The sequence below is a fragment of the Vulpes lagopus genome, chromosome 20 (genome assembly GCF_018345385.1).
Source record: "Vulpes lagopus strain Blue_001 chromosome 20, ASM1834538v1, whole genome shotgun sequence".
Classification (NCBI taxonomy): Eukaryota; Metazoa; Chordata; class Mammalia; order Carnivora; family Canidae; genus Vulpes; species Vulpes lagopus.
Window position 1 is genome coordinate 31,023,033 of NC_054843.1, and position 25,500 is coordinate 31,048,532.

The following is a 25,500-nucleotide window of genomic DNA, read 5'->3' on the forward strand; positions in this document are numbered from 1 at the left end:
TCCCGGGTCTCCAGAATCACGCCCTGGGCCAAAGGCAGATGCTCAACTACTGAGCCACCCAGGGATTCCTGGAGCCTGCTTAAGTAAGATTTTTTCTTTCCCTCTCTCTATGCTTCCCCTAAAAAAAAAAAAAAAAAAAAAAAGCAAAAACCTAACTCCTAATAAAAATTAAGTCCTAAGTGTAAAATGCCTTTGATGATTTTCTCCAAAGGCACATGAAAATTTTATCAGTGAAATCTGTGGTACATTTCATAAATGTATGAATATACTTAAACAGCGATCTGGATTATTATTGTTGTAAGCAGTGAAAATCATGATGTATCAACACATGCTACATACATGACATTGTTGGATTCACTATCCTTGATTTTTACAACAGTCTCACAAAGGGAAGTATACTTTGCTATTTGGAGATGAGAAAACTTCAGGCTCAGAGAATATCAGAAACTTGCTCTACATCATTTAGTAAGTAGATTGGAGCTCATTCTCCACAGATACAAAATAAAGCTTATATTTTCTTTGCATCCCATGCCACAAAGTATAAATTAGCAATATCTTGCAAATGTATAGATCCCAAGACTCAATGGCGTGGCAAAGAAATAGGTGCTAGTGGTTGACCTGCCTGAGTGTGTTAGACTGACAGTCTTCCTTCCATCTGACTCCATATTTAAATCTGACTGAACTGGGTATGCACCCTAATTGTCCATAATCCATCTGGATGCCAGTGGGGAAAATGTGCATGTTTACACTTGACATATGTAGGTGTTCTTTGCAAGTAAAGTGTAGTTAGGTAAATATTTTATACTAGTTCCTACACAGAGGAATGGCTCTTTCTCCATATAAACAAGCACTTACTATCATGGCATGTTTATAATTTAAACAGAATATTTATAAGCTTCCTAATAAAGATGAGAAAATCTGACATGATCTTTTATTAGCATGATGCATGGGGCAATATGGTGATGTAATATGTCTAGGTGAAAAAAGAGTGACACCATGAATGTTAAAAGGCAAAGAAATATGAAATGATGGACTCCTGAGCGAATTACATATTATCCACTCAAGGAAACAAATTTTCATTATTTTCAACTAGTTTTACCCATATTGAGTTCAACTGCTTTTGAAATTTTACCATATGAGATGATGCTCTTAAAGGTGACTTAAACATGAGCTTGTTTCTGCTGTGATCAGCCTTTAAAGCTTCATGATCACCTAGATTTGTACGATTTAAGAAGAGAAAACCTGTGCCATCTGTTAGTAATTTTGTTAATGCACACCAGATTATTTTACAAGTGTACTATTTATCATATTATCAAATGCTTTGGGTTTAAAGAGATAAAAACTGAAGTGGTCAGATGTTACTAAGAGAATATTAGTGCTTTTAAAGCTCCTATCCTTTGAACAAAAGAAATGCAAAATCAGCATTAGTTTAGACATCAGCCTCAGCATAAGATTTCAAATTATTCTTTGAGAGAGCATCCTTATCAAAAGAGGTAATATGAACAAGACTGAGAAATAGAGTCAGTCTTAGCCAATTACAAATAATGAAAAAGAAATCCCAACCCCCTTTAAAGTGATCAGATTAAAAATAATTTAAAACTTAAAGGCTTAAAGTAATTTCTTTGATTTCTCCATCTTGGATCATGTTAAAACATGGAAAAAATGCCTTGTGCAATCAAGTACACTGCTCAATCTACTACTTTGCTTTTTAAGATTACAATTCATTCTGCCTATAGTAAACAGAAAACAAGTCAAGTCTGGGTCATCGTGAGCGAACACAAAAATTAGAAGCAATTAGAAAAGTCAACGTTAAAAAAAAAAAAAAAAAGAAAAGTCAACGTTTTTTTTTTAAAACGAAGAATTTACCAAAATGTATTTCGCTATTATTTAAAATGTTTTCCAAATTATGAGTAAGATTTACAAGCAATGCTTTAAGATAAATTTTAAAACTCTATCTTTAGAGAAGCATTTCATCTGTGATTAATAGAACATCAAATATAAAACAAACTGGTTAGAGCACCATTCTTGAAGCCACAAAAAATTATACCTTTAATTTGGCAAACTACTTTAACCCATAATTAAACAAACTGCTCCCAGACAGTAGTAAAATTTCACTAGTCCTTGGCTATTCTAGATAAATGTAATGGCCTGATCAAATATATCAAAGTCTTGGAAAATGAAGAAACACAGCTGCTTGAGTGAGCATGTATTTTTTTTGGGGGGGGGGGTGGAGGCAGGCAGGGGAGGCAACATTTGTAAGTCTGCTTTCTCTATTAGTATACCCAACTAATCTGAAATTCTTATTATGGGCTTTGTCATCTGACCATGTGTGTTCATTTCCTAAAGTTATAATACTTCTGGTTAGTATACTGTATTGATAATTACTTTGAATTATGAGGTACAGCTTTCCTTTAGCTGATTACTCAAATGTCTGAGCCACTACTTTCTAGAAGGTCTACTCTGACTGGAGGGTCATGGATGCTAAACAGCAGCATATATCCACATCAGGTTATAGCCCAGCGAATTTCAGGAGTTGGCAGATGTCCAAATGGAAGGTGGCTTGGGCAGACTGCAGGGTACTCCACTATGTCTTCTAATATTGCTTTGGCTTAAACTTACATTTGGGTGGGATTAGATTTGGGAAAAACATTGAAAACTGTTTTTAAGGAAACCTGTTTGGAAAAAAAATCAGAAGGCCAGAATCATCTCAAGAGATTTAAAAGAGTACTGACAAACAGCATGCAACGCAAAACAGGATAAAACATCAACATTGTATAAGGCCATTGTATAATCAAGATTATTCTGATTTTTCACATATGTTAGGACTTAAACTCATAGGGACATTCGTTACATCACTTAGAAGAAAGTTGAAAACTTTATAATGTATTATTTCTTGTTTCCTGAACCAAAGATTATTTGTTGAAGTAGAAAATACATTATGTGGCAATCTTTAGCCTCTGTTGCATTAACTCTGCATCTAAACCTCTTGGAAACTCTCTGTGATACTTGAATGAGTTTACACGTACATATGAGGACTTTATTAGGAATTACAACAAGGTGTCTTGAGAGACCTAGACAAAAATGGACAAGCAGACTACAGACTGTAGAGCCCCTTAAGGGAAATGCCATATAGAAGGCAACTCTCTTTTTTTTTTTTTTTTTAAGATTTTATTTATTCATTCATGAGAGACACAGAGAGAGAGAGGCAGAGACACAGGCAGAGGGAGAAACAGGCTCCATGCAGGGAGCCTGATGTGGGACTCGATCCCGGGTCTCCAGGATCACGCCCTGGGCCGAAGGCAGTGCTAAACTCCTGAACCACCTGGGCCGCCCTAGAAGGCGACTCTTAAAAATTGATCAAAACAGGGTATTTCACTGTTTAGTGTTTTTGTTGTTGTTGTTGTTGTGTTTTGTTTTGTCCATTAAATATCTAATCCAAAAGTGTTCTTTTTCATTCTGAAGTTAAAAATCCACTACTCTCTTATCTCTCCAAATCATCAATAGTGAAACATTACTGAACACTAATGGAGAATCAAGACAGAAGTACTTAAAATAACACCTTACAATGAGGTTATCATTGATAGTCCTCAAAATACTTTCATTGATTCACATAATAATCCTAATAATCAGAGAATATATTAATATCTTGTCAATAATTAAAGGACTTAGCCAAGATCTAGCTGTTAGTGCAGCTTCAAAAAGGAGTTTCAGGGGGCACCTGCTGGCTCAGTTGGTAAAGCATGCGACTTTTAATCTCTAGGTTGTGAGTTCAAGCACCACATTGGGTGTGGAGCCTACTTTAAATTAAATTAAATTAAAAAAAAATTTAAAAAGTAGATTCTGATAGAAGAGACCACAGCAGCGTATATCCAAGATGGCCATAAATTAGGCTTAATCTACTATTTAAATTGTTGTCATTTTTAATTTTTTGAATGAGATTCAGAGGCAACTGTAATCACTTAAGATAAACTTGGATACATTCTTAATAACATGCTTGAAAAAGCCAAAACATGTTCAGAATTATTAATCAAGTTGACACAAGGCATGTTTGTGCTCAATGGATAAATAAGCAGAGGATGTTGTTAAACCCTATATATTGAAAATACTACTTTCTCTACTTACTAAGATAGGGAATACTAAATTTGGGATGCAAAACAAGTGGCAAAATTGTAGGAAATGAACCCAGTAAAACACTTTATCTGTGGATTTTGTGCTAGGAGTTGTCTTAGTCAAATATAAGTGTAGTTTTAGAAGAACTGGTCAGGTCTAGTCTGTCATGAGAAAAATCAGAACAGGAAGAAATCTGGTGTTGAGAGTTCTGGCTCTCCTCCTGACTTGCAACACAGACTCATTAAGTGACTTGGGACAAATCAAACCCCCTGGCCTCCCATTTCTTCTTAAAAATAAAGGAGTTTGCCTATTCACAATCTCTCAAGTCAGCTTCATCTGTAAAATCTTGTATCTGTAAGTCCACTTAAAGAAATATATTTACTTCCAGAACTAACTTGTACAGTATATCTTCCTTTGCATGCTGTAAAGCTAATGAAAACCATGCTTTAGACAAAAGAAATTGTGGATGATACCTCCTTTCCATTGTATAGGGAAATAAGAAAATAAATATATAAAGTATGTAGGCACATAAATTAGGTTTATGTTCAAATGGGCAACTTTTCAGTTCTAGGTATACTAGAAAACACTATTCTGATTTATACTTCCTTCATTTAATATTTTCCAAAAAAAAATATATACTGAGCTCCTACCGTAAGACAGACCTAGGGAATATAGCTGGCTCTCAAGTATCTTACGTATCTTAGAGGAGTAATTTATAAATAATGATTTCTAACAGATTAAAAGAAAAGTACTTAGTAAAAGGCAAAGGTCAGGAGAGCAGGGAGATAAATCTAGTGTGGATGTGCAGAGTGAGGTTTTGCAGACACCTCGTCTTAGAAGTTGCCTTTATGTTGGAATCTGAAAAATGAGTGAGTTAGACAAGGAGGATCAGGACATTCCAGGTAGAAGGAACAGCATATGCAAAGACTCTCATAATCTGTCCCTTCAAGCCCTTAATATCCAAGCTTTTCTTTTTTTAATTTATTTTTTTATTCATGAGAGACACTGAGAGGGAGGCAGAGACATAGGCAGAGGGAGAAGCAGGCTTCTTGTGGGAAGCCCGATGTGGGACTTGATCCTGGGTCCCTGGGATCACGACCTGAGCCAAAGGCAGATTCTCAATCACTGACCCACCAGGTGTCCAGATATCCAAGCTTTTAAATATATCTCTAACATATATAGTTATAAAACTAGAGCAATAACTAAATGCTCACCAGAATTATGTTTTTAATTATACTGTCGTCGAAACTACTTTGTATGCTAGAACTGAGAATGTCTTCATTTATTATCATTCTTTCATAAGAGTATTTAGACTTTACAAGTGGGTCTGGACCACGTGGCTTTCCTTTTTCTAGTTTCAGTGTCCAAACATGAATATATGTTTAACTATTTAAGTGGAATTACAAGTTTCAGGAAAGATTCAGGATGTTCCTTGGGAAGATAAACCAGTCTTGCTCAACTGGCATCCCCATTTGAATCACAGCATTTCTCAATTCCCCGAAGAATTGTACATAACTACATGGATGGAAGAAAAGTCAATTTGTTTCACACAGTGAATGTCTTAGGGCTTTAGGCCTTAAACTCTCTTGTGAAATTCCCTGTTGATCACTGTATTTCACAATAAAGATGTACAGAGGACTCAAATTTGTTTCTTAGTATCAGTATTAGTCTAAATACTTTATTCATAGTATTCACCTAAACTGAATGCTCTTGGTGGTTCTGTAGAAAATGAAATTTCCTCACAGAGTTGAATCAGATATACATAGAAATTTAGATGAGACAAATAAATGCTAGATCTCTTTTCATATATATTTATATTTTTTGTTTTTTTATTCAAAAAAAGATAAAACTGCTATGACACAAACAGTTCCTGATTTTCATTTTCTATGGAGTTTTTGGTAATTAAATATATCCAGAGTTCAGGCAGATATACCAACAACAGTAATAACTAGAACATCCATTACTTATATATACAGAGAGAGTGTGTCACCACTTATAATGACATTTAACATGCATTGCCTCGCTGGATTTCCACAACACCACCACTGAACCAACATGGGTATTAAGAGACAATTCATGTCACAGGTGGTAACAATGACATTTATAGAGATCAAATGTCCTTAAGATCGTGTATTTATGTGTTGAAACCCAAAGTTATAATATGGTCTTATAATACCAAAGGCCATGTTTTAGTCTATTAATCTGCTGTGTTTCAACTATTAAATGTGACAATTAAGAGAGCAGGATAGTACACATAAATTTATTTTCTTAACTCATTTCTTCATTTTTAGTACCATGATTCATATCATAGATTTATGCTGACTTAACTCAGATTTAAATCATTAATAAACTTCTTGTATTTAAAAAAATATAAAATATGTAATATGTATGACTCTCTAAGATGAACAAGAAAAAAAATCTGGTTGACTCTAGCAGTTTCCTCTGATCTCCATACAACAGAACTACATATTTATTTTGCAGAAACACAAATTTAACTTCTCAGGGAAAAGAGGCCCAATGACATCAGCTACATTAAGTATGCTGATTTCCTCTAGGGGAAGAGAGGGAAAAAGGAAGCAGCAGACATTGAACAATAAAAGAAATCGGAAGAGGAAAGCACTAATCGGAGGAAGGGAGGAGGAGCAGATGGCTTAGGAAGGAGACATGTGGGAATTGGGGGGAAAGGAAGTAATTGGCAAGGAGAGGCTGAATGCCAAAATTGTGAAGGATCTGAAGGACACTGGGGATTTGGATGGGATGTGAGTCAGCTGCTTTTCACCAAAATATCACACCAACGAGGGAAATCAAAGAAACCTACAAAGACACACAGGAAGCAGAAAAGGACTAGAAAAAGAACTGATGACATACTGCATTCTAACAACTGTACCTCTCCAGCATGGGAATGGGAATGTATAACTGACTTTGTCTCTTCATTCCTATTTTCAAATCCTTAACTGGTTTATGAAAGAAATGATACAGGAAGACTGATCTATTTACATTTTAATCATTTTTTACTTACCTTGCATGAATGCAATTTTTCATTCATATATAAATCAATTCCCTACAATCTAGGCTTAGGGTGACCACCTGTCCTGGTTTTCCCAGGACTAGGGATTTTTAATGCAAATACCAGGATAGTCCCCAGCAAGCCAGTGTGGCTGGCCATCCCATCTAAGTCACCTTAAAAAAAAGTTAATACACTTGCTTATCATGTAAAATGCACTGATGCAATAATTTTTTTCTACTTTTTTCAAAGGAGAATGAAAAAAATCTTACTATAGTTATGTGATAAGTAGATGAAATTGACAATTAAATGGTTTCCAGTCTGACTGAGGCTTTAATGGAAATAAATAATTTATAATTAAACTATTTCCCCATCATCTAAATTTTTTTCAATTAAGTAAAAAATTTTTAAGATATATAAAATATTTCTAGCATACTACTATAGCATATAAAATGGGAAGAAAAATTAAAAATTCAAGGTACAGTCTATCTCAAAGAATAACACAAGTGATTTAAAAATGTTTATGTCACAAAGCCACATACAAAGAGAATGGAAAAAGCATGTTTTATTCATTAGTAAAGTTTAGCTCAAAAGCTAAGAATTTCAAACATGAAAAGATGAATGTTTTTTAAGCTTTTCTCTTAACTAGTAAAATGCAACCATTCAGGATAAATGACATTCAAAGGTTACTATGAAGAAACTAACTCTGATATTTCAAAATTGAGTCCAGGTAGATCTCACAGTTTATACTTTACTGCTGCAGTATTAGTTTTTATTATATTTTATTGTATCTATACAAAATTGCCAACTCACAACATCAGCAATATTTGCTTTAACTACATTTCTTATTCATTTTTCAGCAATAAGTTTTGAAACTTGGGATCCCTGGGTGGCGCAGCGGTTTGGCGCCTGCCTTTGGCCCAGGGCGCGATCCTGGAGACCCGGGATCGAATCCCACATCGGGCTCCCGGTGCATGGAGCCTGCTTCTCCCTCTGCCTGTGTCTCTGCCTCTCTCTCTCTCTCTCTCTCTGTATGACTATCATAAATAAATAAAAATTAAAAAAAAAAAAAAAAAAAAAGTTTTGAAACTTGTATAGCTAATTATATTTGAACCTGGCTAATCCACAATTTGGATAATTATAAAACACCATTAGGTGAATAATTCACTAATTTAAAATATCTTTTTTAACATAAATCCTTCTTTCTCTAAATGTCAAATGGTGAAGTTATTTATCGTCCTCTTACCTTTTGAGGTAGGGTTTCCAGAGCTAGAAGAGAGAGTATGTGCCAGGAAGGGGGAGGGGCAGAAGGAGAGAGAGAGAGAGAGAGAGAGAGAGATCTCAAGCTGACTCCACACTGAGTGCTGAGCCCAACGCAGTGGTTGATCCCACAACCTTGACATCATGACCTGAGCTGAAATCAAGAGTTGGCTGCTTAACCAACTGAGACACCCAGGTGCACCTAGACCAATTCTTAAATGTACCAATCCTAGTTTTGAGGCCACCATAACCTTCACTGTGTGAACTATCTCCCCAGACCATTATAAACATGAAGATAATATTTTATTTCATGTTTACAAAGATTTTATTTTAAGTAATCTCTACTCCCAATGCGGGGCTTGAACTCATAACCTTGAGATCAACAGTTGCATGATCTTCTGACTAGGCCAGCCAGATGTGCCCTAAAGGTAATATTTTACTGCAGAAATTAAAGGTTACTGTCATTTTAGTTGAAATTTACATTGATTGCAAGTGAAAGTCATTATATATGTAGCAAAACCTATAGGATCCTAATAGAAAATGTTTAGTGAGCAAAAGACAGACCCTCACATAATTATCCCCCAGCCAATTCAGAGTTAATTGCTATATTAGTGAAATTTTAGTATTTATCTGACAAGGTTGTTGTCAAGATTAAATGGGTCAACACATATAAAGTACCTAGAACAGGACCTGGTACATAGCAAGTGCTATAGTAAATGTTTACTATCATTTTCATTGTCATCACAATCATCTTCTCTAGGAGACTAATTAGCAAGTATAAGTGTGCCATAAGGGAAAAAAAATGCTTTTCATGGAGTTTTCAAGGGAATTAAATGAGATAATGTGGAGTATCTGGGGCATGCAAAGTGCTCAATACTTTTTTTTACCTAATTTTAGCATTATACATTTTTCACTTTACAAAATCATCTTGAATTTAAGCACAATATTTCTGAAATGTGATGAGATAAAATAAATATATCATTTTTTATAAGGTATATCCAAATGTTGTACATTACCAAAAAAAAGTTTTGGTCCTCTGATTCATCTCTATGAGAAAATTTCATTTATTAATTATAATGATTATGACTAATTCTCCAGGCATATGAGGTAAATCTATTTAATCCAGTCTGCCAGTTATACTACTTCCATTTCTAACTCTAAATACCCATGTCTAGAAAAAAAAATGGAAGAAAGGAAGAAAGACTAAACATCATCTAAGTCTTCCTTCAAATTATTCTAAGAAATAAGTGCCAAAAGAGTTCTAAAAGATTCTCCTGTCAGGTAGGAAAATAAGAAAATGCTATTTATATATTGCTGGTTTATAATCATTATAGATCTGAAATTTGGCTCAGAATCCAGGTCAATGTAAAAAAGAAATGACTTAACATCAAAAATACAGGTGCAGCTACAATTCAATTACATATTTGCCCTTTTTTTTGAAGGGTGTGTCTTTGTTCTCACAGCTGGGAGAGTCATACTTTACATTTTCAACAAAGAAAGCCACCACATTAAAGAACTCTAGAAATTCCTATGACCAAAACTGTAGCAATAACTGTGCAATCTTTCTTGCCTTTCATAAAGATATTATGTGCTTTAATCTCCTGTTCATCTGTACTCAACACATTTGGCAAAATACAGTAACAACAGAAATGAAAACAATTATTTGAAAACAAGCTTAGGAAAGAAGAATCACATAAAATGTCTAATACCCAATATCTCTTAAGAATCTACTTTCAATTTGCGGGGAAAAAAGAGAATTGTTAAAGACAGTAGACATTCTGTTTCTGTTTTAAATTTTTGTTTTCATTACTCAATTTTAGTCTCGCCTAAAGGAAAACAAAAACAATTATGATCTAAACAAGAACAGTAATTCTGAACCCAAACTGCTGATTTTAATCTATTCATCTCCCTGCATGTATAAGTATGTTTTTTACCTCTAAGTGTTTTATCAGTTTAACAGTCATAATTTATCCAAAACACACAGATGGTCTTAGAAATAGTAAGTTTCAGATGTTACCATTTTCTAGCATATGGAACACTATCGTGGATCATCATTTTGGCGGCCTTTAACTGTTTTTTTTTTCCTTTAACTGATTTTAAGATTATTTATACATTAACATCTTGGCATTTTTTCATAGTCATAGGTTATTGCAACTTTAAATTGCTTGATTCCTGATCAGAGGTTGTTCTTATATTGATTTGAAAGTACTAATATTTAGGGGAACCGGTGCCCTGAATTGACAAGACATCATCCCCTGCACAGCAAAGGATAAATGAAGACCCAATAATAAATTAAACATTTTGGCATAAACCATGACATCTCTTCAAATTCAATATGTGATACAATAGGAAGTTCTGAGGATTTATAAAAAATCCAATTTGCCATAGCAGTTCTAAACCGTTAATATCATGGAAAAAGCATAGATACACATGTATTAAGAGTTAAGTCTGAACTTTCAAAATATGAGGCTACAATCACCTTTATTATCTTCTACATTAGATATACTATAAAAAGAATTGTTGATGCTCTGTGTCTGATTTCTATCTTTCCAATCTCTCCTGAACCAGTTCAATGAGGTTTCAACCCCTCTTTTCCACTGACACTGCTCTTATGAAGGTCATCAATGAGTGACCACCAGGTTGTTTAATCTAATGGTCAATTCTCAGTCCTTCTATTATGTGATGAACCAGCTGCAACTGACTCAGTCTTTGCCACCTCCTTAAAACACTATCTTTGCTCGGCTGCTCTCTGCTCTCCTTCCTTTTCCACGGCTCATTCTCAGTCTCCACTGCACTTTCTGCCACTTCTCCCTGAGGGCTAAAAGATGGACCTCTTTTCCTTTCTGCATATAATCACTCCCTTGGTGACTTCAGTCTTCTGTTTTTAGAATATATGTGCATGATGATGATTCCCATACTCATCAGGATAAGACACATTAGTCTGTGGTAAGAAATGCTCCATGACGTAACACAACAAAGATTTCTCACTCATTTGATGTTCATCATGGAAAGACAGAGGTGTGGGGTGGAAAGTTTTGGTACCCATAACTCAGGGACCCAGGCTCTTTGAGTGTCTGTGTTGTAGCTGCACTACTTGGAACATGTGTCCTCTTTTGGTTGCCACATGGCAAAGAAAGAAAGTGCTGGAGGCTCACTCACTAGTATTCAATTTATTTAATTTCCACTCACAGCCCATGAAGCTGAACCAGTCAGATTGGCCCTCCCAACAGCAAGAAAATTGGGAAGCAGAGTCTTTTCATCTGCCCAGAAGGAGGGGAGGCTTGCATAGTAATGAGTACTTGCTATGTCTACCACAACTCAATTTTTTCTCCAGCCTCAACCTCAACTCTGAATTTCTGACTCATATTTCAAACTGCCTATTTGACATTTATACTTGGATATCTAATAAGAATTTCAAAATTACAATGTCCAAAACTGAGCTGATACTTTCAACCCCAAATCTTCTCTTTCTAAAATCAGGGGCATCTCAATATTTTCAACTACTCAGACCAATCAATTAAGGTAGGCTTTGACTCTTCTCTCATTCTCTCTCTCTCTCTCCAAGCCACATCCAGTCTGTTAGCAAATTCTGTTGGCTATTGCTTCACAGTGGATCCAGGGATTTAACCACTCCTCACTACTTCCCCTCCTAGCAGACTGATCCAAACCACCATTTCCATCTTGCCTAGATTATTGCAAAAGCTCCCAACTAGTGTCTTAGTTTAATCATTATAATCCTTCAGTGTGTTCTCAAGACAGCAGAGGATTCTGCTGAGAAAACTCTGATGCTTTCCACTTCACTCAAGGGGAAAAGCCAAACTATTTACAAGATCTATAAGGTCCTACAGTCTGGCTACTTGTTCCTCCAATATTATCTCCTACCAATCTCCCCTCTGCTCAACCCTCACTGACCACTTTGCTCTTTTAAAAAAAAATGTGAAAAAAAAATGTGTTTGGTAGGCCCCATGTTTAGGGTCTTTAAACTTACTGTTTTCGTCTGCCTACTTTTCTAGATACTTGTGTATTCTTCTCCTTTAATGTTTTCAGGTCTTTATGAGAAGCATTCTCTGGTCTTCCTGTTTAAAACTGAAACCCTACCCCCACCTTAATTAATCTGTCTACCTCTTTAGTATTTTCTATAGGACTGATTATAGTTCAGCATACTACCTATTTTGGTTTTATCTGTATACTCACTCACAGAGTATAAACTTCAGAAGGGCACTCACGGATTTCTGCTTAACGCTACATCTCCAATGCTGAGAAGCTTAGCATTAATTTGTATTAAACATACATAGGTAATTAATCAGGAAAGATCTGAAGGAGAAAATGTGTAATAATGGTTTCAATGTGTTTGAGTCATTCAGGCAGGGAAATGGAAATTACAGATAGTGGTCATTAGGTGACTTAAAATGTTTTTAAGGCAAAGATATTATCTTAATTGTACATAAATCTAGAAGGAATCTGTCATCACCAATAAAAGAAGCATTTGTTCCCATAGTCTCTATGCCCCTGTGCTTGCTCTTGACTTCACCTCCCCAAACCAGTGTTTCCCACATAGTTCACTTTGCCATGTGACTTTCCCGCACCTCCTAAAAATATAAGCTGGGTTATTCTTACCTCAACTGCTAGGATTCTAAAAATCCTTTGAAAGACTCATTGTAATTCAGATCACTGCAGGGAAAATGCTTGGTATTTTTCTTCAAGGTCCCTAAAATCTGTCTTCCATAACCTTCTCAATTTTCTTTTTCACTATTTAATCCTGATGCTAATTTGCTAACAGGTTGTTCAGAAACAGAGCAAACATTTATTAAAGTTATATAGTCTGGTTATAACTTTGTTTTTCTACATGTTTAGCTGTGACTCTTCCTTAAACACATTCTCCTGAGTATCTCTAAATCTTGGCCAATGAATTTGTAAAGGACAGAGCGTATGTGCAAAATAAAGAAGCTGGTAAAGGGCAGTCCTGTACAACCACAGAATCAATGAGAGTTCAGTTATTTTGCTACTTTAGTAAATACCTTGCAAGATAGAAGAAAGCCAAGAAAAAGCAAAGAAGTCATATAGACTCACTGATGTCAAGAAGAAAATGCATTGTTAGTCCAGAGAGTGGACTTCTCTACTTGTATCATAGCAGGAATTTGAAATCTAATAATCTAGTCACAGGGTTTTATTTGGAATAAGATAAATCCATTATTACCCATCACTCAGAATGAGATTTTAGTTTTCAGAAAAAAATAATAAATTCTACAGAATACACAAGCTATTTGAAAAGGAGAAAGAGATTAAAAAAAAAAAAACAACAAACCTGAAGTGACTTAGGAGGCCTTCTGAAACATACTATATTACCAAATTTTTAACAATTTTTACTGTAGCATATGGAGATGTGATATGCCTTGAATTATAATAACAACTAAATCATACGTAAAAGTGTTAAGTCTAAGACATTAAAGTAGAAGTTATAGTTTTCTCTTACTAATATCCAAACTAAGTAATATACATTTTCCACACTCATTTTCATGTCAACACAGGGAAAATGGAAATATGTTTATTCTAAAAGAAGTGAAAATGGGAGATAATTGCAACCCTTTATAAAAAAAAAAATACAACTTCACACCTTTCTCTCTTTTCTTTGGTGAAGATAGTTAGATCTATACTCCCCACTACTGAATTGAATACTCACAGTTATTCTTTCATCTTTATCATCCAGTGGAGAGCCATCTTTCTTCCACGAAATGGTGGGTTCAGGATGGCCTCGTGGGGGTTGGCATTCCATCACAGCAGGTTCCCCCACTGCCACCATGACATCAGAAGGATTTTGTCTGAAGTCATCCCGTAGTACTGCAGGAACAAGATTAAATCATTATACTCAATTGTTAAATATATAGCCCTTATCTCTGAACTCGAGCAAAAAAGACATTTATTATAATAAACTATTAGTAATACCCATCTCAGTATATCTTGGAGAATCTATATCTACTTAGAGACATATGCAACTTAATAAAGATGTCTGGCCTTATGCATACACAACAGGGATAATTTGATATTCTCGATGGTCAGTGGACAAGTGTATTTTGCTATTTCATGCTCTCACGATTAGTGTTTGGTATTTCTTCTCTGCCTCCTGCCCACAGTTTGCCATCCATGTGCTAAAGAATAAAACTGAAACCTCCTTTTACTTATATGACACATTGGGATGATGCTTTCTATTAGTAAGTGAATTACATACACATACAAAACAAAAAAGACTTCCAGATGTGCACTCATTTGAGAGTTATTTTAAAGATATTTAATATTAGTGTATAAAAGAATATAATCATTACAATTTAAAAATGCTTATTATAGAAACATTAGACATATTTGCAAAATGACTACGTTCAAAATACTGTCTTATTCCCTTATCACTGAGTGAAGCAAATGTGAGAAGGAGCCCAAGGATGAAAAGAGCACTGCTACCGACCATGTCACTTTGCATCTTCTATATTCCGTGTTTTTAGTTATTGTATGATAAATATTATTTGAATCCTCAAACCTCATCAGAGTGAGAGATATTATCAATAGTATTTATGTTATTAACTTTGTATTTTAGAGGAGGAAAAGTTTATTACAGTGATCTCAACTGGATATTAACATACTATAAAACAAGTAGTATCATTCACTTTGTAACTATTGGAATAAAATGTGGAAAATTAGCCATATTTGTATTTCAAAAATGGCTCATACAGAAAAATTGCCCTCTGTTTCTTGTAAACATCAAGAAATCATGAAATCTTTGGCATCAGTCTTAAATCACAGCTACACTGTTTACTGGAACATAGTCTCCCTTTCCACATTTACAAAGCAGACATGGAGATACATACTTCAACACAAAACCTAAAAACATTATCTTTCTCCCACTCCATTTTCTCCCAGTGCATAATTAATGCAAACAATTTCCATAATCTTATTTTAGATGGTACTTAGAATGTTCATTGATATGTTAAGTGCATAGATTTGAAGTGATAAATGTTACTTATCATTTAAAATCCATTGAATTCAGAGTTTGGTACAATTTTGTACCGGAATGGTGTCCTTCCATTCCAATGACATTTAGAAATATTTCCATGGATGAAGTACTACACTGTAAAAAACTTATCCTCAAACTATTATTTCAAAAGCCACGCTTATATTTTGGTTTCAAAACCTCAAACAAATGTACAGGCTTACAAAATTCTGTATTTTTCTCTTTTAATTGTCTACTTTTCTTTCTTCTACTCCAGCTAAGTATGTGTACACATCTGGGTAAGTTTTAACAACCACTCAAACAAAATTGTTTTTTTATCTGCATATTGAGACAATTTGGGCACAACATGACTATGTTAACACTTGGAAAATAAGACTTCAAAGGGAAGATGTAGTCCTCTTAAGGCAAGAATGGTAAAAGGAAAAAGAAAAATCAATTACACCACACTGTTATAATTCTAACTTTAATACTGTACAATATTTATTAATAAAATACACGTACACAAAAGTAAACCTTGTTGAACTGAAAACTGCACTTACTGTAACCACAACATAAAACAACAGGGTTTGAAGACTTGTTTTTATAAACTTACGTTATGATTAGGTATTAAGAATGTACTACAAATAAAACATAAGGTTTATAGAAAAAGCAAATGAATGGACCTTAACAAAGGTAAGGTAGAATGAACCTTTACTGGATTACATTATTAATCTAAGATAATACCTCTGAAGTTTTAACACCCTTGAAACACGCAAAAGGACAATACTTTTCAAGTAAAAATAAACCATTTGTACAATTTTTTCTACTTGTGAGCTTAAAACAAACTTAGTAACATTATATCTTATTTACAAATTGAGATCATATCTCAAACCAATGAATAAATAAAATGTCTTTCAGAAATATCAAAGGTCTAAGTCAGATAAATCAAGGTTGGTTTTTTTTTTTTTTCATTTTCTATGTTTTTTGGGTTTTTACAGTATAGAATGAAAAGCTAACAAAATGTAATCCACTAAAGATTGTTGCTTAGATAATGCTCATGCAATTACTTTTGCAGCTGTAAAAAATAAAACCCTAGTATTGCCTATGGCTACAGGCAGCCCTGCAGAGTTATGAATTGAAGACTTTTTTTCTCTCTTCTATAAAAGCAACTTTCTTCCTTATACTCGTCTTGAACACTTCCTTTTGGGGGAAAAATTACATGTCCTATTATAAAATGGTGTGCACTTTTAGTTAAAATCCAATTTGCTTAATTTATGACCATATTTAAGTAATTAAAAATTGAGTTCAAATGATTGGCAGCATTTTGGCAGATTTTTCTGCCAATGGTATCCATAAGTATTCTCAAACACAGTTCATTTTTCTTAAAAAAAAATATTTCCTTCTCTAACATTGTTATTAATCTAAATGCATACTTTTGATAGTATGAATAGTATGAAATTCTAAAGTCTGGAACTAATTTTTGAAAAGAAGATTATATATGGATGTGAAAAAGAATGAATTACATATATATTACATATATATGTTATATAGAGAGATAATGTATCCAAGTAGATATCACCTAAAAGTTATTAAACAAACCACTGTTTATCCTAATATTACATTTCTTCCACATGTATATAATGTTTTATGTTCACAGGTTGGGACACAGAATTTGACTCAACTGCTTTTCACTCTTTTTCATTCTGTTAAATTAGGGGGAAAAAAACCCCACCAAAAACTTATAAGCTTCATTGAATCACTGAATCTTGAATCTCCTTTGAACTATTTTTTTTTTTGTCTAAAAATATAGTTGACTAAGAGATATCTTTTATTTATTTTTTTTAAGAGATATCTTTTAAATCAAAACAAAACTATACAATCATTGGTCTTTCTGAAAAGTATACAATTTCAATATGATTCTCAAAATAGATAAATATGTTTTCAGAAAAAGATTCTAAAATTTAGCATTGACTTTGCAATCTATTTGAGTAATGTTGAGGAAAGAGGGCAACAGAAAAAAAAATGTTAAGTAGAAACTGTTTCAAGTATTATGGACAGTTTAATATTTATAATACTCATCTAAGACCCCAGGGGAAATTTTAGAACTGAGTAAGACATAAAATTATAGAATAGGCACTGGTCTTTGACAATATTTAATCCATCCCCTAAAGAGAGGCAACTGAGTCCCAGGAAACTTAGTCACTAGCTTGTGTTATTTGTTAGGAAGAGACGAGAAGGAAACAAAAATACCCCATTTTCAAGGCAGTGCTTTTTTTTCTTTTTTTTGAACATGCCAACATTTTACTATCAAATGTCATTTACCTATCTCATCAATTATATTTCCAACAAATCCACCCTGTTATTGCAGAGGGCCTGACAGTGATTGTTCATCGTGTACTGCAGTCTCATGACTAACCAATTTTGGTAAGGCTCAAGTGCTCCTCAAATTAATTTGGTTCCCTAATCATGTGGTGAACATCTGTGAACTACAATGCCTTCTGCTTCATGAATCACAGAATCCTGGTGCAGTTAGGAGTCTGAGAGATGGGTGATCCAAACTCTTTCTTTTAGAAATTAAATAATCTAAGGCTCATCAGAGAGGAGAGAAGCATGTCACATAAATAATAACAATGATAATGTGAGCAATGAAACAATGCTAGCAATAGCCAGCACTTATTGAACATTTGCTATGTAAGGAGCCACACCAACTACCCACTTACTTAGTGCCTATAATAAGGCTAGGACAATGTGGATTTTTTGTTTCCTTTTAAGAATAAGTAATCTATAAAGATTTAGCAGCAGTGCTAGAACACAGATCTCTTCATCCACCAAGACCTTTTCTCTATCAATTTGCCCACCTATCTCCTCATATCTGAACACAATGTTCCCAATTCTAACTACATAAATATTATGATACAATTACTATTTCAGCCTCTTTCTATTGGGACAGAAGTTGAATGAGAAATTTCTCTTCTGACAGTCAACTGACTCTGAATATTTCCTGCATTTTTGTGTTTTCTCAGATTTTTCCATGTTTGGAAGACGCCACTTCAAAATTTCAGTGGTGTGTTGAGAATTAGAACTCATCATTCAGATTAGTATGTTGTGCTAACTCTTCTCAGTAATTTGCTTTTATTTCAACAACAAAATGACTAAAAGAGCTGTACAATAAGTGTTTTAATTAAATATAAGCATGTTAATTAGAAGTAGATATCTTGGAAAAAAAGAGAAGACAATAATATGCAGTTCTATGATTTTCTTTTCTACTTAAAATACTACTTTGTCAAGTAAACCCTGCAGCAAATAGTAGTAAACTGTCAACTGGGAAAATAAATTAATATATCAATAAAGTCCTTGAAAATTAGGGTATATCAGAGGAAAATAAAAAAGGAAGGGTATTATCAAAGACAAGAACTATATAGATGTTTAGTCACAGCATGCTTGTTATATTTATCCACCTTAATTGCTTTAAAAATTACCTATCGCCTACCTAATCTTTAATTCTGAGCAGATAACAAATTACTCCCTTTTATGATACTTCTAGTCCTCTATCTAAATGCCCACCTACATGCTGAAATAAGTAAGTGCTATCTAATGTCAAAATAGGTATCATTCTTCCATTTAACATATATATACTGAACACCTACTTGGTGTCTGGCACTTATACTACAACTTTGGTATTTTTCTTACAGTGAAGTTTGTGTAAATGCTGATGTCTGTCAAGAGACAACATTAATCTTCACCTTGTCAGAAAATGGCAACAAAATAGAGTTTCACTGCAAGTTATTTTATATTAAGATCTATGTTTTAGGAGCTAGATAACAAAGTACATCATGAAGGCTTTTGTAACTACTTGCGTTCCTCCTTAGTAAGCTCACAGCATCACCCAGAAGAACAAAATGTTATCTGAGGTTCAAATGTGTTCAAGACTCTTTAACATTTCTTATTATTTAAAAAAAAAATTTAAGTAAATTCTACATCCAATGTGGAACTTGAACTCACAACCCTGAGATCAAGAGTTGTGTGCTCCTGCGACTGGGCCAGCCAGGTGCCCCAAAACACTTTAACATTTCTTAAAAGAATAATTCCAAACTTTTAAAAACATTCCAATAAGAAGGACAAATTTATAGAAAAATAACCCGTCGAAGAGGAAAACTAAAATGATAACCTGTAAAATAATATCCTGTGAGGTATTATCCACCTTATCCCATCATCTTCTAAAGCTAAGGAGTTTGATTTTTTAAATGATGCAAGCCCCCAACATATATTCTGTACAAAGTCAGGATTTAGCCATAACTGTTTCCTAAAGGATACATATTCACTCTAAAATTTGGCACTGAATATATCTATGACTGCTCTTCAATAATTATGTCATCTTCCAGTTGTGTTTTTTTTTATAGCACACAGCTTTATTTTTAAAACTTAAATTATACTTTGGTTAAGATCCTGGAAGAAAATATGCTGGTAAAAGCACTTATTTTCTTAACTACTGGAGTTTTTGAAGATTTCACAAACCTCTTATGCTGTATCCTAAGAAATAGTACATTTGTTTTTAAACAGTACATTTTTTTAAAACAAATTATATGTTCTGAAGAAGTTATATAGTATGGATGGATTTCAAACACCATGCAACTTTAACTAACAATGAATACAGAACATAGTGAACAGAAGAAGCTATTACTGGAATAAAAAAATTAAGTACTTTATCTGTTTATATAACATGGAAGAACAAGCTTATGTAAAGACAGTTACATTCCTCTGTGTTCTTCTGGGTTGCAGCAAATGCAGCAATGAAGGCACCCCATTCCTGGTCGCTTAACAGAATAACTTTCAGGTTGAGTCCAAGATTAAGCCACAATCCTATTTTGCAGAAATATGCACACCATAATGACTCTCTCTATGAAAAGCCCTCATGGCTATCTGCAGTCCATGCCTCATGGTTTAATCATTTCACTTCAGGAATGAACAACAGTACAAGATATTCCCTAACATTTATTACTATGGTATTAAGTCATCAAGACAAAGCGAAGGCAAGCTTAGCACACCAGATTGAAGTTAGAATCAGTAATGTGTTCTAGAGAAAGGTATACATCAATACAGATGAACATTTAAATACCTAATATTCAGGAGACTTGAATCGGGGGTATCATAAAAAAATGTACTGCCAAAATAAGTCACGTTGCTAAACTCATAGGTTCTAGCTTACTAGATGTTTGCATTTTACATACTTTATACTCAACTATAAATTAAATTATGAATGAAGAAAATATGGCATTTGTAAAACAGCACTTACATGGTATCATTTATAGATGTGTTTATTTTAGCAGTTGAAAAAAACCTAGAAGTCAAGAATCTCAGAATCACAACACACATCACATCCTTCCACTGTGTTGTGATTTTGATAGGTATATTCACAATGACTCAGTTATTTCCATACAAAACAGAGAGTTTTACACTCTGTCTTGTTAGAGTTATTATGAAGACTAATTATTTAGTGTTTGTACAGGATTTGCCATTTATATGCTGCATTACATCTGCAAAGAGGTATTACTGTTAGTCACTACACAAGGAATTGCCAAATTTCTCAGCTGCCAGTACAAATGCAAAGGAGGACAAAGGATGCCATTGATGAAGGCCTCTAAGTGCCAGAGCGAAGTCACACTCAGGAATAGCTTGGCAGGGTTAAAAAAACACAGACAGAATGAGGCTATCTGAACCATGGGACCCTGATTGGGGCAAGACAGGCATGTGTTCTTTCTTTGATAAACTCCAACTTTGTGTTTAGTGTCCGGCACTGAGAGAGTCCTTGATCAAGGGAATATGCTCATATATTCATTGTCTGGCTCTTTGTATTCAAATGTCAGCTCCAAGAGAACAGGGAATAGTCTTTATCACTCTATATACCTAGTGCCCAGAACAATGCCCAAGACATAGCAGGCATTCTGTAAATGTTTACAATAGGTATTATATACGAAATGCTAGGCATTATATGAAACAGTACAAAAATTGGCAGGAGTCCTATACTCATGGTGCTCAAGATATTAGAGAATAAACAGATAATATTCAAATAAACACCAACACAAATATGCAACTGTAATTGCAATTCATGCCTTGAAGAAACAGGATAGGATGGCATGTGAGAAACTAATGAGGAATATCGTTTAGATTGGAGGTAAGAGAACAGTGAGTAAATAACAGTTAAGGTGAAGCCTAAAAAATGAGTAAAACTCAGGCTGGGGAAGTGCAATGAAGGCAGAAATAACACAGGTTGAAGAAAAATCTTGGTACAGTAAATGAACTTGAAAAGACTGAGACCTGGGGTAGTAGGGCAGTTTGGCAGCGAGCAATACGAGGTTGGCAGGGTACATGGGGGTCAGGTTTGCTGTACACAGCAGCCACGATAAAGCATCAGCTTTTATTTCAATTCCCATGGGAAGCACTTCAATGGCTTTTAAGCAGAGCTGTCTCATGATGGAATTATCATATTTAAATATTCATTATAGCCACTCTGTGAATGAAATGGAGAGGAAAATAAGAATGGAAGTGGAGAGACCAATTAGCAGAGTATTGCAGTGATTAAGGGAAAAATGATGGTTTTATACTATTATGGTAACTGGATTTGGTGCAAAGGGGAGCACAGAAGTATATACTGGAGGTAAAAGTCAAAATGACCTCTTGAGTGGTTGAAGTTGACAGAAATAAAGATGTCAACAATGATATCCTGGTTTCTGATTTGAGTAACCGGACATGTCATTTGTATTTACTACTGTTTTATTTTTTTAAGATTTTATTTTTTTTAAGTAATCTCTAATGTGAGACCTGAACCCACAACCCTGGGATCAAAGTCATAGGCTCCACTGACTAAGCCAAAAAGATACCCCTGAAAACACCATTTTTAAAGTATAAGAGGAAGGTATAAGAGGACAGACAATATACATATACATCTTTCCCTGAGGAGAAATAGGATAACTTTGTGTGTGTTTGTGTGTGTGAGTGATATAATTCGAGAGTGGAGGGATAATACAAAAATGGTTTTATTGATTAAAAAAATACCACAGCTTCAAATTCTTCCCCTTAGTATTCAACACAGGATTGATTTTTACCTTTTCACACCTTTACACTACTATGTTCCAAATTCGAACTGCTAACTGATAATATCCCTGGATCAATTAATCTATAATTTTTATGATGACAAATTTTAAATTAGCTTGATGGATATTATATCATTTTAACCCATTAAAATCAGAAACAAAACTAATAAATTTTGATTATATAGACAAATATAAACAAATTTATATATGCCTGGACATGTGTGATATATATATAACCATTAATAACTGGTATATTGTGATGCTATCCACAGTAGCAAATGATAGTAAAAACTCATACGGTTATTTTGTTCACAGAATAAAATAACTCAAAATATAATAGGGTACTTCTCAGGACTGCCATAAATTAAGCTCAATTTACTATTTAAGTGTAAGATAATCAATAGCATATTAAATGTTAATTACATGATTAGAATAATAAGTGAGTTCACATTTGTCAGAAGTTTACAAAATTGCTAAAGCATAATCAAGTTCCCTGGGAAAATGCTGACTCATCAAATTCTTAAGGATTTGTGATTCACTTATTCATTCATTCAATAAAAGTACTAGGTATTGTGTTTAGAGGTGGTGACTAACAGGATAAACAACACATAATTGATCGCTGCTTTCAAAGCACTTCAGGATTTTCCTCTTGCTCTTTTTGTTTCATCACAGAATGCTTTGTTCCATTGAAATATTAGACAAAAGTTTAATATGCAAAGCAGATCAAGGGGATATGATTTCACTTCCGCATCTGGGACTGTCCTGCAGAATTCAGGTCTAGTGTTAAACTGACATATGAGTGAATACATACATTTCCCTAGCTCCTGCACTGATATTGTATGCAAGCTAAGAAGTGATAAATAGAGGATTTGGACCTGGATTCGGTTGGATACCAAAGCTTGCATTTTCAGCACTAAACCTGGCTGGCTTTCTAGGAGAGGGATACTCAGACCTGACTTTGTCTCCTTGGTGGTTGATAAGAGGACTCCACTTTGGTGCCATTTCAAAATATATCCAGTCTTCCCCATCACACTGAAGTGAAATGTGGAGGAGTTTTTCATCCCTTGTTTAAAATAATGCCTTAACATTGGCCTATATTACTACAGCTTATAATATCAGAACTTCATATAACCTAAGTACAAATTCCCCCACTTCCATCTCCACCCCCAATTACAACTGAGGACCCAAAGTCCAGAAATTAAAAGGACTCAAGGTTATACAGTGAGTTAGTGGACATGGGCAGGCTAGATCTTGAAGCAACTATTTTCATAAAGACACATTTTTTAAAGTGCCTGAGACTGGAATGTATTCTAATTAAAGTATTTGCAAGGAAACAAAGGTGATTGTAAAAAAACAAATAAACAAAAAACCAGGTGTTTCTTTACCCTCTCAAGCCCAAGATGCCAACAGCTACACAGGAGAACAGCCAAAAGGGAGTTTTCACATTTTATGGAAAGTCTAATGGTTAACAGTCTCAAGGGAGAAAAATCCTCACAGTTTAAAATGATCTCGTTAAAACCTCCCTGGTAATTGGGAAGAGCTGGAGAAAATAGCTATTGGATTAAAAAACATACCACAAAAAAACTATTCTCACTAATGTATCTTTGTGCAGCATAATTAAGATTGCCAATTATAACATCACCCCCTCCCTCAACTGAAAGGAATAGTGATAGGAAAAAAAATTAAGTCTAAATAGCATACCCAGAGACACATCAACTAAACAAAAAGGGTCTTTAATTGGTGACAATCTGCCCAAAATCACTGTGACTACTTCCCAACATAATAACTTTCAGATCTGTTAATTCCTTATATCTTCCCTATCACAGGCTGTCTGGGGGCTTCAGAATATAATACCAAGTATCTACAGAGCTTTCAATCTCCAAGGAACATAACAAATATGCAAGTATGTAGCTGTGTGAGCTGCCTTCCCTAACAAACCAGGGAGCCCTTGGGAGAGTTCAATCAACCTTCAGCTCCTTGGCAAAGTTTAAGACCTCATTTTGCTGATAACTAGGAGTCACGCTAACAAACCTGACTAAAGGTTACTGGACATTAAATTAGTAGAAAAGCAAATCATTTTATAACTTCTGTTAAGGATGCTATCTTAACCAGTTATACTCAGTATTTTATGAAATATAAAATTTAAGCTAACAGAACTTTGAGAGGAAAAAAATACTGAACATGATAAAAATAATGCTCTATCAAAATAAAAATCTCAAATTATGAATCATTGCTAAATGTTATTTGAGTATGTGATCCTAACTTTTTAGAAAACTTTAGGGGGGGGGGCGGGGAGCAGGGAGCTCCATGCAGGGAATCAATCCCAGGACTCCATCATCATGACCTGAGCCAAAGACAAACAAACGCTTAACCAACTGAGGCACCTGGGTACCCCGACCCTATTTTATATCAGGTAATGGAAATGGAGACCTTTTAAATAGATCTTATCTATTTATTCATGAGAGACACACAGAGAGAGAGGCAGAGACACGGGCAGAGGGAGAAGCAGGCTCCATGCATGGAGCCCGATATGGGACTCAATCCTGGGACTCCAGGATTGGGGGATCACACCCCCGGCCAATGCGGGCACTTAACCGCTGAGCCACCCAGACGTCCCTGGAAACTGTAATGGCAGTTGATTCGGTGCTACCAACGGTACCTACGGTACCTACGTGTTCCACCACTCTTCACCTGAACCCAGTGTAAGTTTCAGGTGCATTTACTGTATGCAAAACACCTGCAATCAACCAGAAGACTAATCCAAGTCCTAGAGAGCTACTATGGCAATGAGCCAGTGAAGCAATGAGAAACTGGCCGAAGATGCCTCCCAAAGGTCCTAGTTCAGAACAGCTAAAGATTGCCTTGTAATTCCTTTTATAAGATCATAACTCTTTTCAATATTAAGAAACATCTGACATGCTGTGAGCTTACTATACCTAAGAAGGCCTAATTCATTGATTCTCACAAACCATTTTACTGGTGTCCCCTCCAATAATTTAAAAGGCCATGTCCTCTTCTCATACTTCAAAATTGGTCTTTGAAAGTTTAAGTGGCTA

The 25,500-nt window shown here is 34.7% G+C and overlaps 1 protein-coding gene across 2 annotated transcripts in view; it reads right to left on the reverse strand.

Annotated features, from left to right (window-relative positions):
* ROBO1 (roundabout guidance receptor 1) overlaps positions 1-25,500 on the reverse strand; it is a 1,146,492-nt gene that overhangs the window by 131,047 nt on the left and 989,945 nt on the right. For both annotated transcript variants that reach the window (XM_041735102.1, XM_041735103.1), the window contains one exon: positions 14,055-14,212. In XM_041735102.1, the coding sequence (XP_041591036.1) occupies positions 14,055-14,212 (158 nt within the window). The remainder of the gene's footprint in view (positions 1-14,054; positions 14,213-25,500) is intronic.